The following is a 23,481-nucleotide window of genomic DNA, read 5'->3' as shown; positions in this document are numbered from 1 at the left end:
GCTGTTGGCAGAGACGCACACAATCGTCAAACTGTGTAACTCTGGAGCAGGGGACATTCTTCCCACCACGGCGTGCCACTGGCATACCCTTACCCACTTGAGAGATCCACTTGTCCTGTGATCCCAGTGGCCACGCTCTGCTGAGCTCAAGACCCGGGGGGCGGGGAGGTCAGCTGGCTGCACACAGTCAGGACCTTCGATGTGCTTTCTCCTGGGAAGCTCTCGTTGGAGACTCAGACGGGCACTGAGTTGTGCCACCCAAGGGCAGGGTCTGTTCTTCCTCTCCACCCCCAACCCCATGCTACTGGTGTCCCTTCCTCATTGGGAGATCTACTTGCCCTGTCTTCCTGACTTTTGAGATCTCACATCCCATACAGGGGTCAGCTGGTTCCACACAGCCAAAACCTTTGGTAGGATTTTAGCTGGGAAACTCTTGTTAGATACTCAGATTGGCACTGAGTTCTGTGATTCTGCAGGACGGGCCATTCTTTCGCTGCTGCATTCTGCCAGCTTCCCTCCATGTCGCATCAGGTAACCCACTTGTCCTGTTCTTCTAACTCCTGGTGGCCCCACACTTTTGAGCACAAGTCCTGGGAAGTGTTGACTGTGTAGAGCCAGGACCTTTGGTGTGTTTCTTGGGAAGCTTTTGATGGTGATTTAGCAGACAGGCACTGAGTTGTGGGGCTCTGGAAGCATGAACCTTTCCCAACCCCACTGCAAGCTGCAGGAGCTGCTCTCCCTACTTGTCCTGTCCTTTAGTCTCTCGATATCCCCACTCTCCTAGCCTCATGTCCTGCACAATTTTTGACTGTTTGCAACTAATGTGAGCCTGTGGTGCAGTCTAGGTGAGCTATGGTCAGAGGCTAGGACAGAGACTAGGTAGTGTGGATCTGGAATAGGGGCTACTTTCTCCCACTGAGTGGCTGATCATGTTGCTGTTAAGCAAATGATCGTTCTCCTGATTCCAGAACTCCAGCCATATTGAGCTCACACCTTGTGGAAGACACTGCAAATTGTAGCCAGCCTGGGCCCCAGTTCTCAGATGTTCCTCACAAAGCTCTCCAGGAACTTCAGGCAGCCTGAGGAAGTGGTAAAGCGGCTGACAGGTCAAAGAGGATTTTGGAGTGCCATGGGCCTTTTGCTGATACACCCCGAGGCTTGGAGCTGGTGGAAGCCAAGGTTTTTACACCACTTGGACCCTCCCAAGCACATTCAATCCCAGTAGAGGTAGCCAGAAACTTTAGATCATTTGGTAGCTCCAGACAGGTATCCCAAGGCCAGTTAATGGCCAAGTCTGACATCAACCTACACTGGAGCCCCCCCCCCCCAAGTGAACCCACCATTTACCAAAAATATGGCGGGTTTGAGGGTTTGAGATTACAGCTAGCCACACAACTGGCACACCCTAAGGAAGATTTTGGTAACCACCAGACCCAGCTGGGGCCACCTCTGCTTCTTGGGGCAGTGTGTGCACAGTGGCTCACAGTTGATCTTCATAGTATGCCAGCCTGAGGGTTAACCCCACTCACAAACAGAAACACAGTATTCAAGACTCTACTACAGCATGAGGGTTCACATAACCCACAAAAGAGACATTTTTGGAACACGTAGCTCAGGTGATCTGAAGGGTTGTGCACTGACACAGACAAGGCACCTGAAAATAAAACTAACATAGTAAGTTTGGGAGTCACAGCAGATGTAGCTAATACAAACACAAATGCAAAAAGGAACACAAAACAGACAAAGGAATATGCCCCAAATAAAAAAAAAAAAAAAAAAAAATGAGAGCAATCCAAAGAACAAAGATCTAAATAAAATGGAAAAAACCAAACTACCAGATACAGGGGTATTTGTGTCTCTTTTTTCTTTTCTTTTCTTTTCTTCTTTTCTTTTCTTTTTTTTTTTTCTTTTAAAATAAAAGGGTTATAAAATGATCAAGGAACTAGGGGGGCCTGGGAGTGAAATGTATTATCTCAGTGAGAAAGAGATAGTAAAAATTTTAAAGGACATTAAAAAATTTAAAAAAGAGCCAGTCAGAAATGAAGAATACAGTATCTGAAGTGAAGGGATACACTACAAGGAATCAACAACAGTTTATATAAGGCATAGGATCAAATCAGTAATTTAGGGTGCAAGATAACAGAGAATAGTCAAGTAGAGCAATGAACAAATATTTAAAAAAATGAGGACAGTTTAAGGAACCTCTGGGACAACAAGGGTAACAACATCCACACCATAGAGGTACCAGGAGGAGAAGAGAAAGAGCAAGAGATCAAGAACTCATCTGAAGAAATAGTGACTGAAAATGTCCCTGACCTGATGAAGGAAAAAGACACAGATGTCCAAGAAGCACAGAGTCCCAATCAAGAGAAACACAAAGAGACCCACACCAAGACACATCATAATTAAAATGCCAAAACTTAAGGACAAAGAGAAAATATTAAGAGCAACAAGAGAAAGACAGTTGTTTAAAAGGGAGCTCCCATAGCAGTCGGCTGATTACTCATGGGAGAGCCATTACCCACACACTCTGGGTTCCTGGGGAAATCTAGGAGGCCCTGACTTGTGTGGCTCTAGGACAAAGGAAATTTTTGGCTCACACAGCTTATTTCTTCACATGGCCAAATTCTGGGCCTCACTGGGCTTAATAAACTCTGCTGGCCTCAACCTGATGACTCCCTGAAACCTCACCCCATCACAAAGGTGTGCAAGAATGCAGCAAATGGCAGTTGGACTTGGTATACTCTGGGACTATGCTGAGTGGCCTCAGATCCAGGACTGGCCAGTTTTTGTTCTGTGTAATTTATTGTTTCAGGTCGTATCTTTAGGGTTTGATCCATGTTGAGTTAATTTTTGTATATGGGGACAAACAGTAGTCTGTTTCATTCTTTTGTATGTGGCCTTCCAATTTTCCCAGCATGAACTGGTGTGTTTTATGGAGTGTATTATATAGGAAAAAGGGGGGAGACTTGATATTTGGGCTCAATTACATTAAATGGAAAGAAGAAACATTCTTCCCAACCCTGATATCAACAAGAAAAACAAACCAAGAAAAACTGCAGAGATCAAATTTGTTTTAAATCTAAGATGGAAACACATGGTGGAGACAGCAGAATCCATTCAACTAGTATGAAGCCTGAAGCAATTGCGGATCACTGTGTTTGAATGCTGGGTGGGTCAGCCAAAGAGATCTCAGTCATCTCTGCGTTCCCCTGTAAGTCCAGACAAGTAAACAATTTTGAGTATTTTCCTAGAGGGGCAAGGATGTAGGCAGATGTGGCAGCATGAAAACTGAAATTCTTAAAGCCAATACTCCGCTTTTTGCAAAGACTTCTGAGCTCCAAATGATTTGTGAGTCCCCAAAGAGTAAGTCCAGAGGAACAGAAACACAACGCTTATGATTGTTTTCACCTGACGCTAATATCTTGCCCTCCCAAACACTGGAATAGTTCCCAAGTTCTTCTAGTACTTTTAACCACGTGGATATAATCCCCTTGAAAACTACAATTCCCAGTAGGCCGCAGGCATAGCCCAGCGGGTACTTTTGTTTTCTTTTTAGAAAATGCAATTGCGCTCTAATTCCCATCCTGGAGTTGGAGCTAAGGTCGCGCAGCTTTCTGGGACTTGCAGTCAGGTCCATAACGTTTACGTAGGTCTGCGCAGACTCACGGGCCCTCCGTTTGCCCTTTGGCCCATAAGTCCAGACCAGTCTCCATAGCTCTCCACCTCTATCACACTTTGTCCGGTAGGGGCCCAACCTTCTCCGGTCACGTGGATTGTATGCAGTGCACTCATTGGCCTCCGGAATTCGGAAGCTCAGGAGCTCAGCTGACTACTCCGCTGTTGGGTCACAGTGCATATGGGTTGGGCTACTTCCGTCACGTCTTTGCGACGCAGGTAAAAGGCGCAGTCTGGGGGAAAAGGCGGCGACTCGGAGGAGACGTTTGAAGCCGCAAAGAGTTGGACCCACGACAGAGCCCATAGCAGGTAAGTCCAGGAAATGTCCTGGTTTTCGCTGGACGCCGGGATTGTAGAGTGAATTCGATCGCTTGCCACGCTAACCTAAGCCGCGTGAGAGGAACTTTCGTTTTTTTTTCTCCTCCCAGCGTGACGACAGCGGGAGCAGGTGTGTGTATAGTCGTTTTGGAATAAATGGCGTGGAGGGGCATGCTTGGGTTTTAGAACTCGCAGCTGAGTGGTCAAGGAGGCGAGAATATAGCCGCGGTAAAAGGTGAGTGGCGGGGGCGTGCCAACTGTGACACCACGTGCGGTAGGCGACATAGGGTCCCCACACGGTCTCAGGAGTCGGTTATCTGCCCTTCCAGCCCATGTTGTCCGGGTGCCTCCAGTGGTGCGCACTCTATCAGTTGACTGAATTGCGCAGGGCTTGCTCTGGATTTTCGGTGGGACGTAGGAGACTCGGGTGAGTTCAGGCAGACAAGGAGAGATTGTTGCGTAGTTAAATAATGGCGCTGCGCGCCCTTTTCTTGGTTTTCCTTTGCTCTCCTCCTCAGCGCGGACTGATGGGACCCTGAGTCGGAGATATAAGGGTTATTTGTATCCGGAATATTGGCTCTTGACAGAATATATGTAGAGCCAAGAGATGTAGAGGTGATTTTGAAGTACCTTGGCCCAACGACATTGGTGAGCACCATCGCCTTTGTAATAACTGTCCTAACTTTTTTTTTTTTTGTCCTTCCTGTCTTCCTTCCCGTTGGATTGTACTTGAGCCTTCCCCCACACGGCCTTTGGTCTCTCATTCTGGGAAACCAGCTGGAACATTCAGCTTGTCTTTACTTCTCTCTGAATACAGAAAATTTGAGCCCTTCAGAGTGGGAAAACTCCACTTTTTCTGGAGTCGTTGCTGAGAATTATAAGAAGGACGTGCGACTCCTAGGCTATTGCTGTAGACTTTTCACAGCCTTGGAGTGACAAATTTTAGGGAAAGTACCTCTTCTTTCAAAATACTGAAATGTTCACTCCTCTGAAATTGTAAAATAATACTCTTCTAACATGTCTAATTAATTTTAAAAAGTCTTGTGTACATTTCAGCAGTCTCAAGAATTACCTATTGGGGGGACCTGTCGGGTCTATTCATTTCTCTCAGTATGGTGTTATATGTAGCTTCCTCCCTCCCCCGTTTGTATTTCGAAAGAAAGATCCAGTATTTGCGGGATTGAAGAAGAAACTGTGGATGAAAGATACTCTAGGGCAGAGATTTTCAACCTTTTTCACCTCATGGCATACATTAAACTAATTGTAATTACTAAAATTCTGTGGCACCCCAAAAAGTATTGTGCATATTTTTTGCCTATCTAATAAAAGATAGATATAATTTTGATTCATACACACCAGACGCCTGTTGTGTTGGCTGTCATTTTTTAAATTTCACAATCTAACGGAAAAGAGGTAAGTGCCCCTCATTAAATAGTCAGGTATTACATGTTTTAAAAAGTCTTGAGGCACACCATTTGAAAATCACTGCTCTAGGTAGTACAGATTGTCACTTTGGGTGACAGTGATTTTGTAGGTTCTTTCCAAAGGGACAACTCTGATTTAAAAACAAAACACTGCAACTTAAGTTCCTATTTATATTGCTTGGGATGAGGATAGAAAGTTGTTGAATTGGCAGCAAAGGTTACTCAGCATTTTAACCTTTTCTGGTTAGTAGCTGGGTACAAGTAGATTCTACTTGTGTTTCTACTGTCTCATTTTGTGTACTCACTTCTACATTTCCTTTCTTTTTCATGCTTTTCTGTGCATCTTTCTACTTTTAGTTCCTTCCCTCATTTAATTGACTGTGGCATGGGATTGAAATACTTGATTAAATATTACTTTTTAAATTTTCACTTTAAAAAGTTGAGGAAATATCTTGTATTGGCAAAAATCATTTTTATGTAAGTTCTTTATGACCATTAATTTTTAAACTTTCTTTTATCACTACCTTGAAAAAATATTCTTTAGTTCTAAGTTAACCTTTGCACCTCTTTTAGGAAGCAGAAATAATGTATAATTGTGTTGTTTTAAAAAATATTGAGAATATTTAAAGAAAAATGACTCATATCACTCTTTAGTGGAGGTGATGGGCTTTATTGGGTTTTGTTATTTTAGAATTACCTGTTTTTTCTGTCAGTTCTGTTCATTTTTGTTTCTCTTTTGTAGTTTTGTTGTTAGGTTCGGATACATTTATGACCTATCCTTTCATCAAATTTTAATGCATTTTGTCTTACTCGTAACAATTTTTTGTTTTGAGACTATTTTGTCTAGTTGTAGGATTGCCAATCTGCCACTTTATTTTATTATTTTATTTTAACTTAATTTTATTATTTTATTTTATTATTCACCTGAGAACATGCTTTCACTTATTTTTCAGAGAGAGATCCCCAGTGGTTATCAAATCTGCAGCCTGGTTATGTGTGTCCTGACTGGGAATCAAACAGCCTTTTAAAGTATGCGGAATGATACTATAACTAACTGAGCCACACTACCCTGGGATTGATGCCTCTTTATTTTTATTTATTTTCTAAATTTTGAAAAATATATATCTTTATTGATTTCGGAGAGAGGAAAGGAGAGGGAGTGAGAGAGAGAGAAACATAAATGATGAGAGAGTCATTGATCGGCTGCCTCCTGCACAGCCCCGACGGGAGATGGAGCCGGCAACCCTGGGCATATGCCCTGATCAGGAATCAAACCCCAATCGCCTGGATCCAAGGTCGACGCCCAACCGCTGAGCCACACCTGGTGGGCCTTGATGCCTCTCTAAAAACAGTTGCTTAGTAAATAAAATATATCTCCGTTTCTTCCACAGGCATCTGTTAAGGGGACCAAAATATCAGGAACTTTGTGTTCCCATCCCTTTCTACAATGCTTTCCTAATGCATCAAGAGAGACCGGTGTCTCCTCTGAAGCTGTGAAGGTGCACAAGGCAAAGTATTGGTGGCTTTTTTGAGAGTAGCAGTTAGGAACACACTCTGCCTTGGGTAACAGTGAAGCACCAGGGTATGGTAACCTGTACTGTACAAATTCAAATAGGTACCAGTCAGCAGCTGATAAATTTGCAGGCACTTGAGGCTGCTGACAGAGGAAATGGAAGTGTGCCCACAGAATGAGTTCTGTTGCAACTGGATCAAACTCTTATGCTGACTTTAGGTGCCAATGCTTGTCAGCCTACCCCTTGTTGGCAGTTCAGGTAACCATAATCAGAAAACAATCTTTAAGGCTCTTTCTTCACATAATCCTCACATACCAGAATTCTTACAACAAGCTATGTTTTTTTTACATCTGCACATTCAGAATTTAGAAACTGGTATGAAAAAGCACATGCCAGTCTCCCCAGCATAAATGAAAGACGTTTTGCCTGTGTTTAGGTCTTTGGGAAAAGGTTTCACCATTGCCAGATAGAAAAATATGCTTTGTTGTTTGGGGGTTTCTTCTACTCTTGAATATCCTGATTAGGCCCATTGGGTTCATGGTGGACAAGGCTTCAAGTCCATTGACACACGTTAGACTTTGTCCCTTTTGTGTGACTAATGCAGGGAGCTCCAGTGTGCCCTGGCAGCAGATACCCAGGTCTTAACATGCTGCCTGGCCTCTAACTTCACAGTTCAAACCCCCCACTTGTGCAGGTTTTCTTGAAGGCTCTGCCTACAAACTTACCACATTCACCTGGGTGTGAGAGAGAAACATTGATCCTGTATGCCCCCAGTGGGGATTGAACCTGCAGCCTAGTTATGTGCCCTGACTGGGAATCAAACTTGCAACTTTTGGGTGTGGGATGATGCTCCAACCAACTGAGCCACCTGGCCAGGGTTATGTTTCTTTTGCTTACAATTTTTATGCAATATCCTTTTCTGTCATTTTATTTTGAGTTTATTTGTGCCCTTATATATAAAGTGATTCTCTTGTAGATAGCATATAGGTGGATCATGGTTTTCTAAAAAAACTGTCATTCTTTGCTTTTGGATTGGAGAGTTTATCCCACTTACATTTAAAGTAATTACTGTGAGAGAACAATTTACTTCTGCGATTTTGCTTTTTGTTTTCTATTTGTCTTTAATCTTTTTCTCATTTCCTCCATACTGCCTTCTTTTGTAATGTAGCATTTTAATTCTGTTCTCATTTCTTCTTCGTACATTATGTAGTTATTTTCTTAGTGGCTCCCTGGGGGAGGGAGGGTATTACAGTTGATATCTTACATTTACAACAAACTAGTTCGAATTAACACCTGTGTAGTCTCATTAGTATATAGAAAGTCTGCTCTTACACAGTTCTGTCTTTTTGTTTTTTCAGAGAATAGATCTTAATGCATTATGTGCTAATAAAGTAGATTTATAGTTACTGTTTTGTAAAGTTGAATTAAGTCATGTAGGCAAAAAAGGAGTTATAGACAAAAAATGTAACAAAACTGGTTTTTATATTTATCTGTACAGTTATCTTCACTATTATTTTTTATTTCTTTGTTTATGGCTTTGAGTTAATGTGTAATGTCCTTTCATTTCTGTCTGAAAGATTCCACTTGCATTTTTTGTACTGCACGTCTACTAGGAGCTTTTATTTATCTGGAAATGTTTTGTTTTGTTTTTTAATCCTCCCTGGAGGATATTTTTTTGATTGATTTTTTTTTTTCCCTTTCTTTCTTTTAGAGAGAGTGGAAGGGAGGGAGGGGAAAGGAGAAAGAGAGACAAACTGGTTATCTCCTGCACACACCCTGCTTGGGGCTGGGAATTGAACCCAAGACACTAAAGTGCCTGGGTCAGTGCTCTAGCCACTGAGCCACACTGGCCAGGGATGTTGGGAATGTTTTAATGTCTTCATTTTGAAGGATAATCTTTGTGTTTATCGTTCTTAGATTGAGTTTATTGGATGTGTAGATTAATGGTGTCACATAGGTCTTTTAAGCTCTGTTGATTTTTCTTCTTTCTGTTTCTCAAACTGCATAATTTTAATTTACCTAGCTTCCAGTTTGCTGATTCATCTACCTGGTAAAATCTGCTGTTGAACTTGTGTAGTTAATTTTTGTTGTTAATGCTCACTGGAGGATATTTTTTCCACTGACTTTTAGAGAAAGTGGAAGAGAGGCAAGGAGAGGTGGAGAGAGAGGAAACCATCAACATCCTGACTGGGGCTCGAACCCACAACCCAGGCACGCATGTGCCCTTGCCCCGGGAGTCAAACCCTGGAGCGTGTGCAGGCCGACACTCCAACCACTAAGCCACACCAGCTGGGATGTTCAGTAAATTTTTAATTGAAGTTACTGAACTTTTCAGCTGTGCAATTTCTGTGTGGTTCATTTTGAAATACTTTATATTTATGCTGTTGTATGTTGTTCATATGTTTTTCTGATTTCCTTTAGTACTTGATCCATAGTTTTTTCTAGCTCTGCACATATTTATAACAGTTGATTTAAAATCTATATCTAGTAAGCTCAGTGCTAGGCCTTCTTCATCAAGGACATTTTCTCTTCATTGCTTTTATTTCTGTGAGTTTCATGTTTCTTTTATTTTTATTTATTTTTTATTTTTAGAGAGAGGGAGGGAGAGAGAGAGAAATACTGATGTGAGAGAGAAACTGCATACTCCCCCAATGGGGATTGATCCTGCAACCTGGGCGTGTGCTCTCATCAGGAACTGAACCACCAACCTTTTGAAGTGTAGGACAACCCCCAACCAACTGAGCCACACCAGCCAGGGGCCAGGGCAGACTTTCATGTTTCTTTACATGACTTGTAATTTTTTTGTTGGCTACTGAATGTTTATGACTATAATGTCTTGGCTGTAAAATAAAAACTAACCCTGATTTATATAAGTGAACTTATTGAAAGAGACTATGGGAATAGAGGGAACACTGTGACCTAAGATATGGGAATGTGTTTCAGAATAGCAGAGAATTATTTTTCTTTCTTTGGGAAGGGGAAACAAGATTAGAATCTTTTTAAGGGGAAATTGGCAAACAAAGGAGAGTTAGCAGACAGGTGATTGTTGCAGTTACAGGGAAATGTGTCTCCACCGATTCTGTAATTAGCTGTTAATAGGGGCATATTTTGTATTTTTGTGCTTCATCATGGGTAAGCCAGTATTCAGGGGTGTGTGGAAAGAAAAATAGCTTCAGTAAAATTTGGTCAGGCCAAGGCAGTAAGGAATACAATTATGAACACTGAACTCTGGAAAGGTTTGTTGTTGCTTCTCATTGGTTGTATTTCTTTGTTTAGTGACTTTGGTTTGTATAGTGAATTATTTTTATAAAAATTGTACAATAGTCCTCTCCTTTTCTATGGGGGATATTTTTCAAGACCCCCTGTGTATGCCAGAAACACCACGGACAATATTGAACCCTGTATATATGTTTCTACACACATATACCTGTGGTAAAGTTTAATTTAAATTAGGTACATTAAAAGATCAACAATAATAAAAATGGAATAGTTATTATAATATACTGTGATAAAAGCTATGTGAATGTGGTCTCTCTCTCTCTTGCTCTCTAATAATTTATTTTTTAGTCCAACCCTATTCCTGAGTCTATATAGTCACCCCTACTTTCAGAAAATGGTTTGGTGTCACTTGTCTCAGGAAACCCTTTGCTGAAGTCTTCACTTAGGCTCTGTGCTTTTTAGCGTAACGTGGTGTCATGAATTGGAACATGTTTTTTGTTTGTGTCTTCCACTCACAAATTTAATCTTTTCCGTCTTAACTAATCACTTATCACACACTGGGGATATAACTTTTGCAGTTGGAGGTGTGACAGAAAAATTAACACAGCTTTCATTTTCTTTTCAATTTCACAGATAGAAGATTTGTTCTTACCATAGGTTTTAGCAACTTCATCATAAGAATTTTTTTTTTCTTAATAAGTTGAAAATTCACCTTTTCACTTTCCAGCTTCTCTTTGGCATTTTTGAGTTGCCAGCATCATTACTCTTGTTCTTTGGGGACATTATTAAGTAAAAGATGTGTTAGTTGACCAAAAGCACCACATTACCATGATAGTCTATCTCATACGAGAAGGCTACTAAGTGACTGAAGTATGTGGAGACACTGGACAAAAGAATGATTCATACCAGGCGGGACTGAGCAGGGTGGCCTGAGTTTTATCATGTTCCTCAGAACTGTGCAGAATTAAACTTTGTAAACTTATGAATTGTTTACTTCTGGAATTTTCTGTTTAGTATTTTCATACCAGGTTAACTGCTGGTAATTGAAACTGCGGGTAGCGTAACTGTGGGTAAGAGGGATTTTAATTGTAATATTACTGTATAAATTGTCCCATGTGATCACTGAACCCTGTTGTGTTAGCTGAGAGATCAGCTGTGATTTGAAAGAGATTTCCTTAAATGTGTAGAACAGCAAAACAACAACAAAAAAGAACTCTACCAGTCTTTTAAAATTGGCTTTGTTTGGTGAACTTTTTTTTTTAACCCTTAGCGGAGCCATTTAAAACTTGCCTTGGCATATACACCTCCGCTTTTGCATAAACAGGTACATATAAGAGTTTTCTGAGCATGCATCCTGCCCGGAAGTGTGTGGCCTTCTACATTCCCTGGAATACCTGGAACTATTTTAAAGGTCTATTCTTCCGCGGATCTTCTTTCCTAGCCTTCTTCTTTACGTTCTTTCGTTCTCTATGCTGCTTCTTTTGCCCATTCCTTAGCCCAGGTGACTATGGCTGTTGTTTTAACATTTAGGAGGCTACACCAGTCCTGAGAAAATCCTGATGCTGGCAAAACAAGACATACCCCAAGCCACTCCTTGGAGAGAGCTGTGATATACATCAAAAACCACAGTCAGTGTTATTAAGATCAAGGTCTCTATTACCCAGTCTGGCACCAGTAAGCCATAGCAGAATGCTATCCACCTCCAAGCTGGGGATTAGGGAAGAAGACGAGATGTAGGCATCTTAAAAACACACAATGGTCTTTTATTAAAATGTAGTAGCTACTTTCTTCAATAAGCAATCCCTTGGTGGTTGTAACTTTTGATTAGATTCCATAATGTCAGAAACGTTGATTTGGGCAGTTTAATTGTTTTAGTGTAGGAATTTCTTTGGAACTGCCCCCTTTACAATTTTTGGTGATGTTCCTCCACTATAAGCTTAACTTTGTAAAGTGGTATGTGGATAACAAATTGAATTAAAAATAAAAAACTTGCATAAGTGACATAGCTCTTAGTGAAATTTATAGTTAGTATATGAAAATATCCCAAATAAAATTCTTTGCCTACTTTTTCTTCTCACCCTCCACTTTCTTTTTCTTTGGTCATATGTAAATATAAGTAACTTTCACACAAAAATAATGGATGTGACAGTATTTGAAACAAAGTGTTATAAAAGTTAAATATAGTGTTCGACAGCATTGAGCATCAAGAATGCTTAATATTTTTTAAGGTGGTCATTTGCAGAAGAGAAAAGGTTTAGACACTGAGATGGTATTTTTATGATTCAGTTTATTTCCTAGTTAAGTTATTTGGCACATATCCCTGTGTAAATTCTTTCACTTGATGGAAAATATTTACCTATCAAATCATCAGTGTTGTCTCCTTGTACTATAAGAATAATTTTTATTATCATGTATCTTCTTGGGGGTTGATTTAAATCCTACATAATATTTTTAAAACATCTCAGGAAAAACTTTCACTCGCTCCACTCTTTTACCCTTTAATCTGCTGTAAGTATTACATGCAAAGAAGACCTGTTTTTCTGCTCCTATAAGTTAGAATAGTTTGGTGGGAAATAGTTTCTAAAAGTTATGCTAGTAGTTTATTTTTATTTATTTTTCCTCACCCGAGAATATTTTTTCCATTGATTTTAAGAGAGTGGAAGGGAGGGAGGTAGGGGGAGAGTGGGAGAGAAACATTGATGTAAGAGAGACACATCAATTGGTTGTCTCCTGATGGGCTGGAGAGTGAACCTGCAACCCAGGTATGTGCCCTTGACAGGAAATCAAACCTTTGACCCTTTGATGTGTGGGCTGACGCTCTAACACTGGGGAACACTGGCCAGGGCTCTGCTAGTAGTTTAGAAGAAAATATTTTTCTTTAAGATTGGAAGTGTAGATCTCATTAATGTAATTGTCTGGTAGACAGAATAATGTCCTGCTGAAAGATGCCTGTGTTGTAATATCTGATAACAGTGAATATATTACCCTGCATGGCAAAGGGACCTCCCAACTGTGATTTTTTTGTAGGATCTTGAGATGGGGAGATTGTTCTGGATTTATCTGAGTGGGTTCAGTGTACTCGAAAGGGTTTTTATAATAGGAAAGTAGTCAGGTCACAGTCAGAAGGACATGTCATGATGAAAACAGACATCAGAAAGAAATCTGAAGATGCTGTGCTACAGATGTTGAAGAGGGAAAAAGGGGGTGATAAGCCAAGGAAAACAGGTGGCTTCTACAATCTGAAAAAGAGAAGGAAACAGACTCTCTCCTAGAGCTTCCAGAAGGAGCATAGTCCTGGTGACCCATTTTGGACTTCTGGCCTCCAGAACTATAAAAAAAATGTGAATTTTAATCTATTAGATTTGTGGTAATTTGTGACAACAGTAATAGGAAACTAATAGCATGCATTTTGTAAACTGTTCTTATTCTTAAATTGTTATAGCAGTTTTCTCTGGGTTAGAAATTTGCAGTTATATCTAATTTTCTTACAATTTGTGAAGTAGGTACTGTACATCCAGGATTATAGGTAAGGAGACTTAAGAGGTTGACCTCTCCCCATGGTCACAGAAAAGGTGGTAAGTGGTATTTGCCAAGATTGGTTCTTTTGGCTCCAAAGGCATTACCTATTCCATTTATCTCATGTTCTTTTTTTTAAAAAAATACAGCTTTATTGATTTCAGAGAGAGGAAAGGAGAGGGAGAGAGAGAGACAGAAACATCAATGATGAGAGAGTCATTGATCGAGCCCGCAACCTGGGCACGTGCCCTGACCAGGAATCGAACCCTGATCGCCTGGATCCCAGGTCGATGCTCAATCGCTGAGCCACGTCTGGCCGGGCTCTCATGTTATTTTAACATAGTTATTGAGGATAGTAAAGGGCAAAAATAAATTTCTTGTTACATATGAGCAAAAAGTTGTAGGTAAATGGATAATAGTGTTTACTAAATGAAAATACATTATTAAGCATAGGATGCAATGATTCAGAGGTATCAGAAATGTTCTGTAACCTAGGGACCAGATGAATAGATAGCCTTGTAGGCTTTACACTTACTGGTTCATTTATTTGGCCTTAAGTGGGCTTTAAGATAAATCACTTAGGAAGTGTGGTGCACTGTAACTCCCTGCAAAGTAACCCCTTGTAACCTGGAAATCTCTCTAGTGTAACTTGAAAAAACAAGGGTGCGTATAATTATGCCGCTAGTTGTTTAAAGTGTCAAGTAGAGAGACCCATTTTAATTTGGTTAGGGTTCATACAACATAGTGTTAACAAATATTAAAGTTATCTGGTTAAGTAGGACAAGTAAAAAGAAAAGGCTTGATGTTTCAAAGGTGCATTGTTATTGGTTCACATGAAGCCGAGAAAGGCTGGTTTTATGTAATTGGGACAGAGGTGTTCTACTTAGCTAACACATAAAAGTAGAGGACTATTTTACATTTAGAAGGCTGCAGTTTAAATATGCTAATTGTGTGACTTAACATCTACCCTTCTCTGTATTTCACTGGACATTAAAAACTTTGGATGTCCTGATCATTTTGCTGCCAAGATCGGTATCGACTTCTACATATGTCTCACGTTGCAAATAGTCATTGAAGTACAGTTAGAGCTAGATGTATTTTTTTTAGCTTCTTACAGTTTTATTGATAAAATAGCCACCGGTATTGGTTTAAAATCTAATCACCTGTGCTTGTTTCAAAGGTAAACATTGTACATGATTCAATATTCTAGTGCTATATATTTTTTAATTATTATTTTTTGTTAATCCTCACGAGAGGATATTTTTTTCATTGATTTTTGGAGGGAGGAAAATAGGGAGAAAGAGTAAGAGAGAGGTTGCGGGGAGAGAGAAACATTGATGTGAGAGAGACACATCAGTTAGTTGCCTCCCACAATCACCCTAATTAGGTCTAGGGGATTGTGCCTACATCTCAGGTGCATGCATTAGACCAGTAATCAAACCCACGACTCTGGTGTGCAGACAGATGCTTTAACCACTGAACCACACCGGCTAGGGCACATATGCTACTACTTTAGAAACTGCTAGTATAGAACCTACTGGTATCTACACTACAAGTGTGGAAATTATGAAACTAAACGAGACTGCTTCATAATTAGCTGTTTTCTAAACTGTTTTGTTGATTCCTGGCTTCTTCACTGGTGGAAAGAAATAGGTTTTCTCCTAAGTTTAGCATTGGTTACTCCTTTTATGTGTGTGTGTTTGTACTATAATTTACTGCATCACTTCTAGTTCCTTTGCCCAGAGATAGTATTTGCAAACACTCCTAGAATGTTACTTTGCCTCCACCTTACTGTCATGAGAACTTCATTATTTCTCTGGGAAAGACATACTCTTTGGAATATTAAAGATAGTGATAACTCATTTTCATTTTTCCATATCTTTGGTTCATGTCCTTGGACAGACTAGTTAAAATGAGCTCATGGGCCCTGGCTGGTGTTGCTAAGTGGTTAGAGTGTTAGCCTGTGCACCAAAGGGTCACGAGTTTGATTCCTGATAAAGGGCACATACCTGAGTTGCAGATTCGATCCCCAGCCCCTGTTGGGGTGCGTGCGGGAGGCAACCAAGGAATGTCTCTCTCTCTCACGTTGATCTTTCTCTGTCTCTCTTTCACTCTCTAAAAAACAATGGAAAAAAATATCCTTGGATGAGGATTAACCACAAAATAATTAGTTCACTGCTCAGGCTGTTCATGGTAGATGCCTATAATATATTTGTGGGGATTAAATGAGGGTGTGCCAAATGCTGTTGGAGTTGGTTTAATCAGAGTGGCCAAAACATTAAAGATTTAGAGAGAATGCTTTATATCAGCTCTCCCTCACCATCCATTGGGTTATATTAATTTGATACACCAGTCACTTAACAAAAGGAATCCTCTTTGTTATAGCTGACCAAAAAGGAAGTGGTGGTGCTCTTCTTCCTGTTCTCCTACCCAGTCTTGGGGTGTTTTCTCTCAAGTTGGCTCTGCCTCATTATATGTGTGTAGGTGTGGACCTCTGTTCTACTGTCTCTTGGTTTCTATTCTTATTGCACCCAGGGCAGCAGTTCTGAAATTTTTTTGCCTAACAACTTACACAGACATCACTTAATTTCACTTAAAATTTGCTTAAAATTACTGAGGATTGCAATGTAGAATCTTAAACCCTGTCATTGCATTTGTTTTAACATGTTATGTTAAAATCCAGTGGTCTGTTCTTTTGCTTTAAGTGGATCTTACACCTTTTAGTCATTTTGTAATGCATTGTCATTTGGAAAATAATGATTGACTGATTTGTGTAGATCTTCAAAATATTGTCATACAATATTAAAAATTTAAATTTCTTAATATCAATACCATTCTCATCAGAATAGCCTTTTAAGTACTGGGAAACTGCTAAAGTCATGTAGCTGATTGAAATGTTTCAAAATTGTGGTTTTCATTTGAAAGTCGGAACATTATTATAACATATTGTCGGTTATTTATCCTGATGGACTTATTTCATTCATTTTTCTATAAATGGGTCTGGCAGATACCCAAATCTTAATAATCATAGGGCTAAGAAACTATGAAGGTTCAGAGAGTTTAATTTACTTGTAGACAACTAATTTTTCCATAGTTTATGAATACTGGGAGAAGTCTGAAGACAACAGATAGTTTTTTTGTTATAACAACATTTACCAGTGTATGCATTTACACCTGTTTCCTGAGCCTCTGTTCCTAAAGTGTGCTGTAAAGAGAACCAGATGATAACTTGCATTAGAGAAGAGTAATCCTAAGTTTAGATACTTTTATAATGGGCTATGTGATGGGCAGAATAGTGGCTGTTCAAACATGTTCATGTCTTAAGCAGAAACCTATGAATGATCCAGTTGGCGAAAGGGAATTACAAAGATGTGATAACATAGACTAGGGTTTTAAGGTGTTTTCTGGAATTGTCAGGGTGAAACAATGAAATCAACAATTCTTATGATTCTTATAAATAAAAGAGAAAAGGAAGCGTGGGATCCAGAAATATGACATTATGCATAAGACTTGACTTGCTGTTTCTGGATATGAAGATGGAGGAAGGGGCTAGGAACCAGTGAGTGCTGGCAACCTCTAGAAGCTGGAGAATGCAATGGAACAGATTCTCCCATAGAACCTCCAAAAGGAATGTAAGAAAAATAAGATAAGCCAGTAAGCTTGTGGTAATTATTTACAGTGGCAGTCAGAAACATATAGGCAGTAAGCAAGTTTGCCCATTGCTTTAGAGGTGGACATTTCTTGTTTCTTCCAAAGCTATTTACTGTATGGGCATCTTTGAAAAGGTATTCAGAGACAAAGACAGTCTGTGCTTGTGCTCAGAGGAGAAGCAGAAACACTATCGTGGGCCCTGGTGATTTTTCCCTTGAGTATACATCTCCAGCTCACAGTGTTTAATATGACCAACATAGGTTGGAAACATCTGTTGAGTTTATCTCATAGGATACCATCAACAGGCTTCCAGCTTCAGGAAGAACCCAAGTTTCAGGATTGACTTCAACTCTATCCTCAAGAATTCCAGACTAAACCAGCTTAATAAATCTCATAAATTATTAGAGTCTACCTCAGAAAGCAAGACAGCTTTCTTAAGGCTCTGTATTGACCTTTCTAGTTTGCCTGAGCTGTTGGTCAGAGGTACAGCAAGATATATTCATCACTGATAACACTAGCCAGAGAGTTGAGAATTACCTGAATGCTATCCATTGATCGTTTCAGCTAAAGTTGCAGATAGATCTTTGAGCATATGTCACAAGTGTGGCATGGAAAATTAGCTTCTGCATAAAAAATGAAGAATCCTTTTCTTTGTTCCCAATCTCTGATGGTGAACAGTGCAGTGACTGAAATCCAGCTAACAATCATAGCAATCTAGGTAGTGCCGGCTTGACCAGTACTTGATTTTACTTGGTGTGGGTATCTATGTAAATAACTCAGATAATTCATTTAGGAGCTGTGATTTATTTCCCCAGTTTGTGATCCTATAGAGGGAAGTCTTCAGTCTGACAGTCGGTGTAGTTTTCTAAGCTGCAGACCACACAGCTAGACTGTTACAAGGTTTATCAGGAAGAATGTAGGCCAGAGCAATGAGAATGAGTTCTGCCCACCCAACAGAGCAGTCATGTCTATTCTTGGTTCTTTATAAGTGATGCTTAGGCAAAACAGCAACAGCAGCCAACAGGACACTATTGGGTTACAGCTTAACTGAACCATCAGTAAACCAGACCTAGGCATTTGGAGAGCCTCTGTTAATCCCACTAGTCCAATAACTTTGCTTTATAGGCAACAGATACCCAAAACAATAATGGACACTGTTTTTGCATAAAGTTGAGATTCTGTTGGGTCTAGCTGGGTAAGTTCTTGATTGTACCATTTAAATTTAACAAATGAAACTTGTTGGGTCCTTTCTAAATGATTAGTTTTATGGACTGAGTTGACCCACCCCAAAAGGAGAATATCAGGCTATAGATTCAGGAGGGCTCCATTGGTTTAAGTGCTCATTGTTAGCAAGAGTGTAGAGACAAGCTAACTGCTGTTTTTTCAATATATCTGGTATATCTGGATGGCTGCTCTTGTTTGCTTGTGTTTATGTAATCAGAGTTTATCAGCCCCATAGGGACTCTAGTTACGGCTTTTTCAGAGGAGAGCATTTCCACTGTCACTTAGGGGATGGTTAAGTAAAAGCTTATTACACTTCATAAGTAATTTGCATTTGTATATGTATAGTAATTTGTACTATACATTCAGGTATAGAGATACAGTCAAACCTCAGTTCTTAAACATCTCTTCTCTTTTAACAATTCAGTTCTGGACCAAGTTGTTCATGAGGGGAAAAGTTTTGGTTGTGGAACAAAACTTTGATTTTTGACCTAACAGCCCTTTCTTGCTGACACCTCAGCACGACAAAAAGTGCCTTTTAGGCAACACAAAGAGAAAGCTTTTGTTGCTGGAGAAAGAAATGATTAGCACAATTTTAAAACATAAAGAGGCCATCAAGAATGCTGTGTTGCCCTGGCTGGTGCTGCTCAGTGGTGGAGCATTGGCCTGTGCGCCCAAGGGCCATGGATTCACTCCCTGCCCCTCATCCGGGCATGTGTGTGAGGCAACCAGTAAATGTGTCTCTCTCACACTGATGTTCTCTCTCTCTGCCCTCAACCCTCCCAGTCTCTGAAAAGCAAAGAGCACTAATGTGTGAAGCTAAGGTTCTGAAAATGCTCACCAAACAACAATCACTAGCAATTGAATAGGTAGACAAACTGTTGTTTATTTTGATGAACAAAAAAGCAGTTGGCCAGTGACAGCATTTGGAGGCAGTGATATATGAAAAATTGATTTAGGTTTGATAAACTTAAGTGTTTATACATTAAACAATACATTGGACATGTCCTATATATAAGAAAAGTTAAAACAACCATTTGGGGGTCTGGAACTGATTAATTCAGTTTATGTTATTTCTAATGGGAAAAAATGATTTGGTTTGCAAACAAATCGCTTCTTGAATAGGCTTCCAGAATGAATTAAGTTCCAGAACTGAGGTTCCACACAATAATAGTACTGCCCAAAATTCCGTCGGTTGAATTCAATAACCTCTTCTCCCACAGAACCAGATGGTGAAACTGAACAGAATAGAATGAGTCAGAGCTGCCTGTTGCTACATCAGCCAATTTTCAGAGACAGGGTTGAATCATTTTAGCATTTATTCCATTATTGCTGGCCAAAATGGGATTTGTCCACATAAAATCTGCTCTCCCCTTCCCTTCTTACCTGGCTGCTTATATAGGGCTGCATGCAAGGGGGTGGTGGTGGAAGGTATTAAATAAAACCCAGTCCCACCAGGTCCTAGGAACTGTGAATGGTCAGCATTCCTGAGTTAAACTCCTGAAGGGGGGGGTCAGGCTCTAGGCACAGCAACCAAATCAAAGGGCATCCTGTCCTTTGTTCTCAAAATGCATTTTCTTTTCTGAGCAGTGGACCCATCCAGGCCCCAAGGTGTCTCATCTCTTTACAGCTCTGTTTTCCTTCTTGCAGCATATCTTCCAGTTTTCCAGGGACGGTAGGAAAACTTATCTATAGTTAGCAAGGTGAATAATCATTAAACAACTATGGTCTTATTTCTTTTAGGTCCTCTCCCCCCTTTCACATCACGGTTAACAGAGCATGATCAACATCTTCCCCCAATATTGGCACAGTGACTTGGATACCTGTTTCCAACAGAACCTTACAAGTTTGAGTCCTCTTCACTGCATATAGGATGTATATCTTTAGCCTTTGGTTCCATTTAGGCATGGGCAGACCTTAGCTTCAACCACAGCCATCTTACTTCTTAAGGGGACTAATGTCAAGAGTGTACACAGGCTACACAAGGAGAAATCAGTGAACATGAAGAGAGGGAGAGTTGGTCCAGTACTTGTGTGTTGAATGTTTTTACCTAAAAGCTTCCAGGGACAGCTGTCTACAGGGTGAAACAAATGCAGATTCATGTACAGGTTTCTCAGGTAGTGGTCAGAAATGTTGGAGGGGACCATAAGGTTTTCAGAATAATGTTTGTATTGTTCCCTCTGGCACTATTAGCCTGCATTAGTAAATAGTGTTGGCTGCTGTTGACCTTGGGGGGTGGGGAATGGGAGGCAGGAAGTGTGAAATTGCACGGCACTCTCCTACTGCAAAGCAAGTTCTTTTTTATTCACTAAACTTTCTATTGGGCTGTAAGTTTTTATTTTGTGCTGTAAGTTTTCAGAAGGTTCTAGAGTTCTTCAAAAGTTGATTCTGATAGATCCTGCCAGCACTTCATTGTTGAAGGTACAGAATCTTGAGGTTTCTAATCTATCATTATGATAGTCCCTCCCCTTCTTTTCCCTTTTTTGATTCAGAGAAGCATCATTATTGTGTAAAAAACTATGAAAGAGGAAAATCATGTCAAATGATCTATGCCTGTTGATTCTACTATGTACAAAAAATGAAAAGTACATGTAAACATGAACAAAGTAAAATAAAAAATGATTTTTTTCTGTGTTGCTTAAGTTTCCTCCCTTGATTAAATTTGATTAAACCCCCTTTTTAATGTTTTTTTCCTTGTGTTATTTCTTCTAGCATGTTATTGGCACAATGGAAGAATCTAAAATTTGCAGACCAGGAGTAAAAGCAGATTTGTTGTGTAACTCTCAATCAAATGATATTCTTCAACATCATGATTCAAATTGTGGTGGCACAGGTAACAAACAATCACTGGAAGAGGAAGAAGGCAGTGACTTTATAACAAAAAACAGGAATTTGGTGAGCCGAGTATACTCCTTGCAAGAGTCAAGAGAGAAGCCTCCTGGGCCAAAAGCTGGAACAGATCCTTCTGATAGTCCACAAGGTTTAGAGTGCAACAAGAACAAAGAAAAAACCTTAGGTAATAATCTCTGCTCAGTGGTTGGACATTTTCATATATAGCTCATTTACTTATATTTCTGCAGCAGATGTGATTATGGAATGTGGCTGGGTTTCAGGTAGATGTTACTTAGCTACTCCATCTGTTTTCTTTGGTCAGATCAGTGTGTGTGTCTGCTGCAATTTGCAGGAGGTGAAAAAAGGAGACGTCCAGGAAGCTTAGTTATGGGAATGTTAGTTATTTCTCTGAATAATCAAGAATTGTTTTTCCTGAAAATATATATGGCTAGTTTTGCAGAAGTGGTATTTGATTTGCCTCATTGTTTAATCTTTTAAAATCATCTATCCAGTGATTACTGTTAAAACTATATTTGCTTCATTTATTTAAAGGGTATTCACTAAAATTTAGAAAGGATATATTTTACCTGTTGTTTAGAGAGTGGGTAAATAAGATTGGATTGCAAGGTATGTTTTTCTCTTGTCTGCTGTATTAGTTTGACGGTTAATAATAAGAATGTACTAAATTAAATATGGTAATGTTTTGCCTCAGTGGTTGCTCCTCAGTTTTGCAATGGTTATCTTTTCTGATTTGACTGACTTATCTACTACTCCTAACGACTTTTAAAATTTATAACAGTATGAAAAGTGTTTATAATCTCTTGTAAACAAGACCAATATCTTCAGAAATTATAGCCCCAACAGTATTTGTAAAATACAGTTTCAGGTTAAAATTGTTTAGCTTTAAATGGTTAGAGTTTAAAATCTTCAGAAAATTTTAATTTACTTTTTACTGTTACTTCTTGCACATTTGGTAATTATACTCCTCTTTTTATTTGTACCTGAATTTAAATAAGAAAAGATTTTAGTACTAAAATTTATGTGTATAGGAAATTATTCATTTTGAAGTCACTCTGTTCCTCCCTCACATACCCATAACTATACCACATGTCAAAGTTTTCTTTAGATTAAAGCTTCTCCCCACCAAAGTTTTTAAAGTACCATTTTTAAAACTCCTTCCTCAATGGATGGGCTAATTTGTCTTCCTTCTATTGGCACTATACTTGGTTAACACCCAGATTATGCTTAGTAAATCATCAGAAAACAGCTACAACTCAGATTTGTCACAGGAAAAAGTTTGTGTAACAAGGGATTACATGCAGTTTATATATAGGCAGAATACAAGTACTTGCTTTTTGAACGGGTTTTTGAACTTTCTTGTATATTTCTCCCTGATAGGAGGAAGTTCTTAAAAACTATTCCCATGCTTTGGAAAATATCTTAACTTGGAATCAGTGATTTGGCAGGTGTTTTTAAACTTTCAATAAGTGTTCTTACTGTTTAAATGCCAGTTAGGTAAAAACTACCAGTGTTAGTTGGTAAGTGAAGAAATTTGCATGTGGGGCTATTAAATCATAATTTGAAAATAGTTTCTGCACTTTAGCAGGTGAATCTCTGTATGTAATTATAGCCTTAAATTATATTTTGGATGTCTGAACATAAGTTTTATGTACAGTTTACAGATTGGATTAATTATATTTTCTGGTACTTTTATTATCAGGAAAAGAAGTATTATTATTGATGCAAGCCTTAAATACTCTCTCAACTCCAGAGGAGAAGCTGGCAGCTCTCTGTAAGAAATATGCCGATCTTGTGAGTATTAAGGGAGCAAGACCCAGATAAACTATGCCAAAATGTGCATCTGCCTTGTGTTATAAGTTATGATGAACATTATAATGCTTTGTGAGATATGAAATAGATCTAAAACTCAGTCATCCTCAAACATTTCTAGGTCAACATTTACATTTGTATGTTTACATGCCTATCTGTTGGGAGTCTGTGTTATATATTTAAAATTAGAAATTCTAGACATGAAAGAATATTAGATGCAAAAGCTTTAATCATTTGGATTGAAATTGTGAGTTATATGAAATAGTGTACTATGCCAG

The 23,481-nt window shown here is 39.3% G+C and overlaps 1 protein-coding gene across 6 annotated transcripts in view; it reads left to right on the top strand.

Annotated features, from left to right (window-relative positions):
• The first annotated feature begins 3,833 nt into the window (after positions 1-3,833).
• LOC308551989 (gamma-taxilin-like) overlaps positions 3,834-23,481 on the top strand; it is a 67,324-nt gene continuing 47,676 nt past the window's right edge. For 2 of the 6 annotated variants that reach the window (XM_081126933.1, XM_081126929.1), the window contains exons 1-3: positions 3,834-3,987; positions 21,254-21,557; positions 23,094-23,185. In XM_081126933.1, the coding sequence (XP_080983059.1) occupies positions 21,269-21,557; positions 23,094-23,185 (381 nt within the window). In that variant the 5' untranslated portion in view covers positions 3,834-3,987; positions 21,254-21,268. Of the gene's footprint in view, positions 4,232-4,514; positions 4,645-21,253; positions 21,558-23,093; positions 23,186-23,481 lie in introns of all 6 variants that reach the window. The other 4 variants (XM_081126931.1, XM_081126930.1, XM_081126934.1 and 1 more) reach the window with 4 other exon arrangements.

Source organism: Miniopterus schreibersii, assembly GCF_964146895.1.
Source record: "Miniopterus schreibersii genome assembly, chromosome: Y".
In the NCBI taxonomy this organism is placed as follows: domain Eukaryota; kingdom Metazoa; phylum Chordata; class Mammalia; order Chiroptera; family Miniopteridae; genus Miniopterus; species Miniopterus schreibersii.
Note: the sequence above shows the minus strand (reverse complement) of the source record. Positions and strands in the feature narration are given on the sequence as shown.